The sequence below is a fragment of the Haemaphysalis longicornis genome, unplaced genomic scaffold (assembly GCF_048455015.1).
Source record: "Haemaphysalis longicornis isolate Haplotype H1 unplaced genomic scaffold, Haemaphysalis longicornis Haplotype H1 scaffold_5, whole genome shotgun sequence".
NCBI lineage: Eukaryota > Metazoa > Arthropoda > Arachnida > Ixodida > Ixodidae > Haemaphysalis > Haemaphysalis longicornis.
This window is the reverse complement of record NW_027526385.1, coordinates 80,817,918-80,829,126: the sequence shown is the minus strand read 5'-3', so window position 1 is coordinate 80,829,126 and position 11,209 is coordinate 80,817,918. Positions and strand designations below refer to the sequence as shown.

Genomic DNA, 11,209 nt, shown 5'->3' with positions numbered 1-11,209 from the left:
CGGCGCACGTTGAAGATCCCCAGGTGGTCAAAATTAATCCGGAGCCCTCCACTACGGCGCGCCTCATCGCCTGCGTTGCGTCGGCGCGTTAAACCGTACAATCAATCAAATCTGTTCACTTAAAGGAGCACTGAGGCCAATTTTCGGCGTTAATATTATTCCACAGTTCGCTTCCTTCACTCTACAGAATACCCTGGCTGAAATATGAGCGACCTGCTACCCGAAGAACTTCAATTAGATCTCATTCACCGCGCCGACGGAGCAGTGCGCGGAGCGCCACTCAGCAAACGGACATCAGCGTGACATCACCCCGTGAAGCCAAGTTGAAGTGACGGGACAGCGCTCGTCAAAAACTCGTGACGTCACGTCACGCGCGCGGCCCCACGAGCGGCGAGCGGGCGCAACACCCTCTCAAGCGGGCACCGGTGACGTCCGCACAAAGCGATGAGGTCAGGCCTGGATTCTGTCATATGCGCCGTTCGAAATGAAAGCGCGGGAATTTGAAACAAACGATTTTCAGGCCGTTCAATGTAATTAACAATCGCGCGCTGAGGTATTTGAAGTGCTGTTTCAGGTTCGCCAAACCATTGAGCATCGATAAAAGCAATAAAAGTGTAACAAAATTTTCGGGTCAGTGCTCCTTTAATTTTGCATCTTGGTTTTCTTGTTGCGATAAGTGGCTAATGAAATATTCATCACGCATGGAAACATTGTTTGCTTCAGCGCGCGATGGTTGTTTGATTAGGGACGTTCTTAATGCGGCCAGTCGCAGCGTAGGCTTCAGCAGGGCCGCGAAAGGTGGGATTTTGTATAAACAAATCTGTCCACGTGATCCCACAAAACCACACCGAGCTGCCGTAGCACTGTCGATTACGCGTCGGCTTCAGCTTACGCTAATGCCCCTACGTACTGATCTCGTCAGCGTTAATTAAAAAGCGACCGTGGACGTGGTACCGCCGTCGCGAGTGCAAACTGCTGCCGCGGCTAGAGAACGACGCGCGACGCTCGAGAGAGTGGGTGGGGCCCCCAAACAATTCGGCATGTGAGCTTAGTGATTCCCATTTATACCAATATAAATTAGTAAGTTTATTAAGTTTGAGAAAATTGTAAGAAAGCTGAGGGAACTTTTATGATTGCTATTTATCAGAACCGCTTGTTCTTTTCGGCTTTTTTAATACCGGTTAAAACACAACCGAATTGGTTTTAACCAATTTATAAAACGGAGACCCATTCGTGGCAAGCAGTGCACAAAAGGCAACGTTTGTCTAGTGGCCACACGTCTGCATGTGGTCTCTACATTTTGTTCTCCCGCTCTGCAAACCAATCCTTAGCGTATCTTTGCCGTGCGACCACTTAATTCCGTCGGGTCCGAGTTACCCAGGAGGTGCTATCGAACAAGTTAATTAAGCCGTGCGAAGGAAGCGCGTAATGGAATCGAAGCTGTGCCAAAGCAGGCCCAAAACAACTGTCGCTAAAGCAGACGACAAAGCCGACGGAATGGATCCCGCCGACGCAGGTCCCGCGCGCGGGGAACGCTGGGTAATAGCGCCCATTCGCCGTGCCATCTACACTGTGCTCAGTGAGTGAAAAGCGCCCTTCCCCTCCTCAGCCGCGTTAGAAATTTCTTGTCACGCACGCCACGACGAAACCGTTGGCTGGTAGAGGTAGAAAGCTTTGCTTTCAAATACGAACTTAAAATGTCACCGAAAGCATGCCGGCTAGGCGCACGTCGGAGTATTTGTCTTGAATTCTCCAACCCGGGCTCCGTTTACTTTTGATTGTGCCTTTACGATACATATCGTTATGTCCTGTCCTTAATGAGGCGAGGAAGGACAAGAAGGTGTTTCTTTTTTGTGAAAAATGCTTTATTTACATGCTAAAAGCAAGCGTTCGTGCGTGGAAGCACTTGTTGAGAAAATGACTTGATCTTTCTCGCCGAGATCACCGCGTGGTTGGCTGTTGCCGGCCTCTTGCTTTGCCAACACGTCGCTGGACGTGCAGAGTGACTCGTTCTTTATTTCTGACTTCTGCGAACGAAAAAAAGAAGGATAATTGTGATAAGCAAGCAATTGAAATTACCAAAGAAAGCGAGTCATTAAAGATTCAATATACAAAGCACAAAATGCGTTTTGTTTAAGGGTGTGCGAATATTCGAAAAGTTCGAATATTACTCGAATAATAAATGTGTTATTTTCGTATTCGCTTCGAAAACAATGTATACGAATCATTTCGAAAATTCGAAATGGTTCGAATAATCGGCTATTATCGAATATTTGGATTCATTAATTTAAGGGGGGACACGGCTTTCAACTTTGGAAAAAATGACCAAAACATCGTTTTTTTTAAGGCCACATATTCGGCTTTTATGTTCTCCATCTTGTGCGTTTGCAAAGTTTTTCCGGCGGAAACCGTCGCAAAGTGGCATAAAAATGCTTTTTTTCTAGCCGCGGTGACAAAATGTCAGCGCAAAAGGGTGAAAAACGGCAATTTTCGGAGCGCTGTATCTCCGCAACGGTGCCATAGGGCGCGGCCATTTTGGTACCATTGGATCGGGTGAGCGATCCTCTTTCCGGTCCCGGCCGTTTCTTTTATCTTCGTTCATTTATAAAGGCATGAACGGCAGAAAAAGAAAGACGCACAAAGGAAGCCAGGAATTGATTCTGAAGCGCGAATGGCCATAAAGCTTCAAAGTAGCTCAGTTGTATCCTTGTGGTATGTAAACTTCTGGCAATTAACACCTGCACATACGACTACGAAGTTGCTGCTCCAAGCAATCTTATAAAGCATAAAAGAAGTCAAAACTCAGTTCTTACATCTAAGTAAAAAAAAAAAAGAGTGCTACACTTGTTGCCATGGTCACAACACTGCAGAGGGAAGTTGTCCTGTGCAATGCAGGCAACCAGTTAACCTACTTTGCATTGAAAGCTATCTCCTCCCGTATGGTCCACAAACTGGGCTATGTATTCTTCACAAAAGAGTTGAAAATGACGTTTTATGGAACGAAAAGGCTGCAAAGGCACTCCAATTTCAAGGCAAGGCAATCCAGAAGCCCCGTGTTCAAAAAGGACGCGAATTGCAACTTCGGAAGCTGTTTTCTCAACATTTTTTTTTTGCCACTTACGTCACTTGTTCCAGGGACTTTTTCGTGACCGCTAGGTTTATTTTGATTCCATTCTTTGCGTTACATTCCTTGATGAACAGCTCCAGTCGTGACACTCTTGGTTTTTCAGGTTTACTGTTTGCTATTTTTTATTCAAGTAGTCGTTCGTGGTCTATGTGTGTTTTGTGCATTCACCTCTAAAAACTGGAAACTAAAAAAAAATGATGTTCTAGTAAAAAAACACTGACTGTTACGACCTTGGCCATTCAGGAATGCAAAGACTTCGAACAAGTTTTCTATCGTGTTTTATAGGCCACTCAAGCTCTGTACAAGATGAACAGAAAGAAAGTTTTATAAATACAAACGTTTTCAGAATATTACTCTGAAATGTTTATGGTATTATCACAGAAGCATTTTTAGTTGCTGAGCCAATTTTCGTAAAAATCCACACAGAAATAAAAAAAGTTCGTTTCGAAAGCCACGTCCCCCCTTAATTATTCGATGTTCGATTCGACATTCGAAGCTAGATATTCGTATTCGATTCGTATTCGAAAAATTTCGCATACCCTAGTTTTGTTGCAATAGCATCTCTCAATGAAGGGCTCCATGAGAAGGTTCAGTGTAGATGAGTGATATTTAAGTAATTGTCAGGGGTGATTATTCAGAAGAATGGAAGGGTAGGGCGTGAGTGAAGGTGGCAGAAACAACATACAGTGAGTTGAGTCTGTCTTAAATTAGGTTATTCAACTGCAACAATACCAAAGTAGCGCAAGCAGTGCACCCTTCGAACGCCGTCACACCGATGCCCTGAACGCGTTTTCTCTCCAAAATCAGCTCGTGTATACATGTCAGTCATTTAAAGGATGCTCGTTTCACTGAAGTAGCATCTAGTTTGATCCGTGCGACAGTGGTATAAGTGATTTGAAATTACACTCGATTTTGCAAGAGCCTCACCCTCCAGTTCCTTGAACTCCAGAAGCTCAGCCCTTGAAGCCATAGCCACCGAAGCCGTAGCCTCCGTAGCCGACTCCGTGGCCGCCTCCGAAGCCATAGCCTCCTCCGAAGCCGTAGCCGCCTCCGAGGCCGCTGTGGGCCAGCACGGCTCCACCAGCGCTAATCTTGTTCACGTGATGCAGGGTCTTGACAAGGAAGGCAGGTCCTGCTACCACCTTGCCGTAAAGGGGTCCTGGACTAAGGAGAACCACGCTGCTTCCCACTCCCACGCCGCCGAGGCCGCCACCGTAGCCTCCTCCGAATCCGCCACCGTAGCCGCCTCCGAAGCCGCCGCCGTAGCCGACGAGACCACCGGCCATTGCGGTGGCAGCAATGGCGGCGAGGGTAGCGACAACGATCTGCGATTCGGAGGCGATTGATATTGATATTAACAGTATTTCCGATTGTTGGACATATCCATCGTATGAGAAGGTTGTGGGCATACGTGGAACTCATTTGAGACACTTGGCTGAAGACGTGGTCGATGCCGGCCCCATGTTTGCACGCCCAAATCTTCTTCGACAATCACCACTATTGCCATTTATCAGTGGAATAAGCTGCCACCACAAATTGCTTCTATTAAATACCCTGACTCGTTTGTCAACCATTTGAATGGCAGTTTAAACGTGCTTGTTTAACAAAGTAGGATTGTTGTCCTTTGGCAAGACCAAGAACACTTAATATGAGTTGTATTGATGGGTTTTTCATTCTTGTATTCCTTTTTTTTAGTGTTTGCTAATTCCTCTACCACCAAAATTGCGTTTGCTGTGTATTCGAGTGATTGTTTTAAATTATTTGAAGTATTTTTGAGACTCCTCTCCCTCTCCCCTTTGGGGTGTCAGAATAAGAAATTGTACCTAAAGTATGCATAAGACGCCATTACTGACCAGCTGCGTATAGCGCACACAACAACTGCTCTCCGCTTCCCTGCGTCACTGTTCTGCACCGTCATGTGTTCGCACTTTGCATTATTCATGATTTCATGAATTGCAGCGCGTTACGTTCTCTATTGTACCTCAAAGGGACACTAAGGGAGATGAACACTGCATAGCCACTTTGTCGTGTTAAAGATTATAGAGGGAATCTGTGTTTGTATTTTTAAAGCGAAGCTTTCTGTGCCTTACTGAAGGCGTTAACGGCCGATTAAAACACGCTGCAGGAAAGCCAACTTTACACAATCGGTTTCACAGAGGATACATGAATCATACACCAGATAACATAATAATGGAATGTCTTTTCACATCTAACGGACCACTCGAAATACGCAAAATGTACTTTGGCTGTACGCATGGTTGGCGAAGATGATGATGGGATAAATTTTCTAAGCGGGGTTGGACTTTGGTTTTGGACTTCGGTGTTGTGGAGTTGGACGTTCGCATTGGGCTTTGGCTGACTTGAAGTGTACTTTGGCTTTGCACTTTGACAGTTTGGATTTCGGAATTTGGGAGAGTGGATTTTGGACTTTGGCTGTGACTCATATTGTATTGGAGAAAGCTTTGCGTTTTAACCATCTTTCTCTTATAAAAGGGGCTTTGATTTTTTTACTAGTTTACAGGTTTTTTCTCGCGAGAAAAGTGCGATCGAAATCGTTTTTCCTTCTCCGCCATCCTCGCCTATTCTCATAATTTTGACGACGTACTGTAAAGTTCATGAGGCGGCATGAACAGATTGCGAGTAACTTTAGTGCCTGACTAAAAAAATATCTATCCTACCATTGAAACAGTGAACATGGAAATCTTTGGCTCGGATAAAACGCAGATAACATTGCAAACCGGCGTGCTGTTGCCGTGGTCGTCTATCAGGAGACTGTGATAGGCGCCTGGTGTTTCCGTACGTGCACATAGTAATTTAATGGCGTATCTCCTTCTTAAGCTGCAAATATTGTTGTTGTTGTGTTCGTATTTATTGTCAAAATATGATATTCCTCTGCTGCCACTGTCACGTAACTCTCTCTCTCCCTTGTTCAACCTCCCTCCCTATCTCTCTCCCTCTTTCCCTCTCTCCCGTATCTCCTTTTTTTCTCCTCTCCTGCTTTCCTTACCCCCTCGCACTCCTACTTTGATGACTGCAATGAAGGTTTTTCCAATTCAATTCAAATGTTCCAATTTAGTCTCGCCTTTCTCCAGCGCTGTTTTCAACGCGTTTTTTTTTAATTGCATTCGTAAAACGCAATTCATCGTGTATTCTTAATTAAATGACGCTGGTACATTCATTACGTACTTGACTTTGCCTCAAATATACCTCCGGTTTTCTTTGCGAAGAATACAGCGGACATGTTCGCCGCAGCAGTTTTCGCAGTGTGGGACGGTCTTGCGTGCATATTCTTCATATACTTGCCCTCATTCACCTGCTTTTTGGTTGTGCGCTTCATGAAAGTAACCGACAGACAGACCAAAATTTTCGCGTTTGAAGGGCTCAAGAAAGGCTATCGGCTTTAAAATTAAGGCTCTGGAATTTCGGAAATGTTCTGAAATAAAAATTCGAGGAGTTGAACTACGTAAGAGTACTTTTAGCAGTCATCATCATCATCACATCATCATCAGTAATAGCGAATTAATGGGAAGATTTGCCCTTTTATTTCTTTAGGGAATCCGTGTGCTTTCTGTTATGTCTCATCAATCTACTGAATACTAAAAATTGCTTGCGCCATTGGCTGCTAATACACGATACGAAACGCACACAAGTTCCAATACCGGTGAACGCGCCTGTTTCGCTTATTTTTATTCTCATCCCATGGTGACAAGCGATCAGACATATCTCTAGGAGAAGTACACCGTTAAAATGCATTCTATGCATTGAAAAGGCAAGAACTTATAGGTCATAGCCTTTAGCATATTAAAGTTTTGCGGGGAATCTTCATTTTTATCAAAAGATTTTTATCAATAGTTGTGATAATTAAGGTATACAGTCAAACGACTAACCCAACCTTTGACTCCTCAAGCCCTTAATCAAGGCCGGTACTTTGTTCGAACACACAGAGAGCACAACACTTACCAGGGTGTTCATGACTTCAGCTGAGCTTTTTCGACCCGACTCGAGCAACTGAAAAGACACACTGCGGTGGTCCATGTTCGGTCGGGAGCCCTTTTATATACCGCGAGCCGTATACCGACGTATCGGCGCTTCGTAACATACCGGCGCTCTCTTTTCGACCTCCCACCCGACACCCTCCGTAATTTTCCCGCGCTTCCCACTTTCACCGCAAAGCCACGGCGAGCACGTACGCTGCCAAGACAAGCCAGAGGGGAAGACGACTGTTTCGCGTTGACATCGAGCGCACGTCGCACTAAGCCTCACGGCCAGACACAGACACACACACACACACGCGTGAACCGTTTCCTGCAAGCGCCGAGCGCTGCCGCGTTGAGCTGCCGACGCGTCGAAGAATCCCTAAAAAAGAAAGAGTAGTGCGTGCTCTGCGTTTTGTCCACATCGGTAAACAAAAATTGATACGGCTCTTCCTTTCCGTGGTGTAATTTTACTCGTGGAGGAAGATGCTGCCTCCGCTCGCGCGGGCGCAGGAAAAAACGCTTCGTGCGTGTTCTAAATTTGACTGTGATAAGGAGATGAAACCTCTCGTCGCGCCCGTGTATCCGCTTTAAAGCTATCGGTGTAGGTACGTGCGCGGAGGGGGCACGTTCGCGACTTCCTACAGAACCACGATAGCTGTCCGAACGTGTGTTTGGTTGGTGTACGTCGAAAAGGAGTCGGCACGTGTTTTGTGGTGAAGTTAGCTGTCGATAGCTGTCGATAACGCGAAAGTGAGCTCTGAGGTGTTACAACTGAAGGTCACGGTGGTAGTGATCGTATACGTCGAGCTTGATAAGCTTCCTTTGGTTTGCGATCCCAGCAGTGGATAGTTGATTTGCGAGGTTACTGCACGTTACCTTGATCGTTCGGGGCCCAACACAGTTTCTCAGTATCTGAGCTTAGACTTTCGAATGTGTTCGCTTATGAGTCAGCCTGTGAATCGTGTATTAAAGGAGACATGCATATAAACAGGAGTAATAAAAAATAACAGACGACCGCACTAACATCTGTTCAAGTACAGCTATACGATTACAATGATTCTTTGAGGAAAATATTTAATGCTGAAAGTTGTGTAGCAGTGGATTTGAAACAAGTAAGGAGCCTGGGCGTGTGTTATTTGCCCATATATGTGGATATTGATCCGGGGCAGACAAGTACTTGTATAACCATTTTTCGTCAATTCCCCGAATGAATCTGTGCCGTGTAACATGTGTTCGGGAGAATGGGCATAGGTGAAGCAGCAATGGCATGTATTTCTGGATTCTAATTTCAAATTTAAGCCGCTGCAAGTCACAATAAATTTCACATTTGCATCCCTAGCCCTTAAAAGAGGCCAGGAAACTTGAATGAAAACCCACAGAGCCACATGTCTCTTGTTATCAGCGTGGTATCCTGGCCGAGCGGTCATCATACTCGCTTTGGATGCAAAGGGATCATGTGGTCTCTCTCGAAGGCTTCCGAACTGTCAAAATAATCTTGCGTTTGTCAGATCTGTCATCGGCTGCGTCTGCGCCAGAGTACAGGCAATGGACGCAGGCAATGGACACAAGGCGACGGACACACGGCGATTTCGACATGGTAGCAAACACGGTGACAGACTCTCTTACAGAAAGTGTGTCCATAGAATCTATTTACAGCTATTAAGGGGGCACAGATCCCGCGCCACGTGCATACCGAGTATAACCCAGGCCGAAGCAAAACCAGAAGCCTCTAACGAAAATGACTCATCGACAGCCGACACTCGCTATACCAACACCGCCCAAACCCCAACGTCCTTCGGCTCGTCCTTCGCAGTAATCGACACCGAGTGCACCATTCTAACGCAGCTACACACGTCCTCCCCCTCCCTTCAAGCTCAGTCGAGGTCGCCACCATTGCAGTCGCGGTGTCCACTCACACGTCCACCATTCCCCCAACTATTATCCCCTGTTTTCGAGGATTCTGCTTCGGGGAAGAATACTCCTGTCGGAGCTGAAGATCCTACCAGCCGTTACGGACCTATCCAAAATTACCACTGTATGGAAATCGGGACATTCCACATTCCTTGGGAACGAAGCAGCTGCGTCCAGCGAGCGTCGCTTCCGGGATCTTACAACATACCCAGGATCTTACAACGAATGCCAGAACCCATCCTCAGCCCCTTTACTTCACCCACGATCACACCCTTCAAACATAACACTCGCCCCATCAAACGCTATCTGTCAAAGAACCCCGAGTGGGGCGCAGGCTACAGAATTGCATGGCACGTGCTATGAGGCCACCATCTTATTCCACAATGTCCCGCTCAAGCTTCGAGTATCACTGCATGAACTGCCAAGCACGTGCCACCACTGCCCACCTCGCCTTCCTGTGCCCTCGACACGCCTTTCCTCTCGTTCCCCCAACAGTGGGAATGTGCGCTGACTAGCTTGGACCTGTAGGAACAGCGCAGCTCCTATCTTGATCACCCGACCACCCGAGCAGCGACGGCTCTCGTGTTTGTCTCGTCTTTTGCTTCGTCCCGTTCATTGCTCTGCCCTCTACTGCCAAGGTGATGTACCAACGGGCTCAAGCTTCAAACTCTTCTGATGGCTCTCGGTTTTCGGAAGTGACGAGGTCGCCTGCCTATTACATTATTTTAAGAGTAGTTCGTATGGCTAAGATTTCGTATGTTTTTATGTCCGCGAACTATAACTCCCGAGGCTCCACCTGTCTCTAAATGGCGAGGCGTTGGGAGAATCAACGTCCCGGCATGTGTGCTGGTTTAGGGCTCGAACTTACACGTCCCATCACGTGGGTAGGCATCTTCAGTAGACTACTTAAAGCAGCACTGACAGGAAATTTCAAAACTGAGATAAGTATGTGAAAGGCTTCCTTTGTATATAGAGATATCTCCTAGGAAGTTTTAACAGTAACCGTTCAGTATACAATATTTTTATATGCATTTCAATCTTTGCGCACACGAGAAAGCTCAGAACGGACACCATTTCGCAATCGGCATTAGCATGACGCCATCTGCTCCTCGTGGCCCCAAACTGCCGATGCGAGGGCCCGCATAATTTCACGTGCGTACAGAGTTCCCGTACGCAAACGTGAAAAGTACACGTAGCCCACGCGCATGTAGTTTGAAACCCTTACTGTCACACCTACGCCGCGCGTACGACGCCTGGGTGCCCGTGCTCTCCACCCATACCCTCGCGTTACTCCTAGCGCCATCTACTATTTGATTCAGACACTGCTGTAGCCCCTCGTGATCTCGCCTGCCCGTTGCTACGACAACGACGACAAACGCTAGTTGGGTAGGCATAACAGCTCAAAAAACTCCCTTCTATTTGAAAAACAAAAGATGTTTTTCGATAATTGAAGGCGAAATTAACATCTTGGAACACGATATCACACCTAAGGATTAGCGACGAACATGTTGCCGCTGCGTAGCGGTCGGGCAGGGTAGCGCCGTGTTGGTCAAGTGTACGTACGGAAGCTACGTAAAGACCGCAACGTAAAAATTCGAACCTCACGTACGTCCGTAAGACTCACGGCGAGCCTTTGCGTTCTGAGCATGTGCACTCATCATCCGTGAAAGCTCTACGTACGTGAAGCTTCTACGTACGCGAAACTAGCGCGCGCGTTCAGACAAGAAGTGGTGCGACAACAACGATGACGTCACGAGCGCCCTCCTGTCATGGCGGCCGCCTCGGAGTTCGTTTCCTCGAACCGAAACTGACCGAAATAAACGAGGCTGTAAATCATTATTTACGCTGCGACCGACCGCCTAATGTGCCATTCTGTGATGAGTGGGCACCCATAACAGCAGGAAAAAAAACGTACTCCTTTAATACCCATCTTAAAGATGACCAGGTCCATAATAAAGGCGGGTGTCTTTCTTAGGGATGACCCCAGTCAGCGTTCAAGAAAAATTAAAGCTGCTTATACCTTTCTCCTAAATTCTGGGCCATTTCTATGTCAAGTGCTAGAAAGCTTCTCTGGTCATCCTACTTCCCTGATTAGAATGGCTCACAATATTTTTTCAGTGCGAAAGCAATCAATGTTTCATTACGCGAAAATCTGCCGCCGGCGTTGGTGTGACCGAGCGATGTTTCAAAAATG

At 46.6% G+C, this 11,209-nt stretch overlaps 1 protein-coding gene across 3 annotated transcripts in view; it reads right to left on the bottom strand.

The window, feature by feature from the left end:
* Positions 1–1,843: 1,843 nt before the first annotated feature.
* Positions 1,844–11,209, bottom strand: part of LOC144139301 (uncharacterized) — a 34,790-nt gene continuing 25,424 nt past the window's right edge. For 2 of the 3 annotated variants that reach the window (XM_077671694.1, XM_077671696.1), the window contains exons 2-3: positions 4,055–4,452; positions 1,844–2,027 (exon numbers count right to left, since the gene is read on the bottom strand). In XM_077671694.1, coding sequence (XP_077527820.1) covers positions 4,081–4,452 — 372 coding nt within the window. In that variant the 3' untranslated portion in view covers positions 1,844–2,027; positions 4,055–4,080. Of the gene's footprint in view, positions 2,028–4,054; positions 4,453–7,087; positions 7,399–11,209 lie in introns of those variants that run through there. The other variant, XM_077671695.1, reaches the window with a different exon arrangement.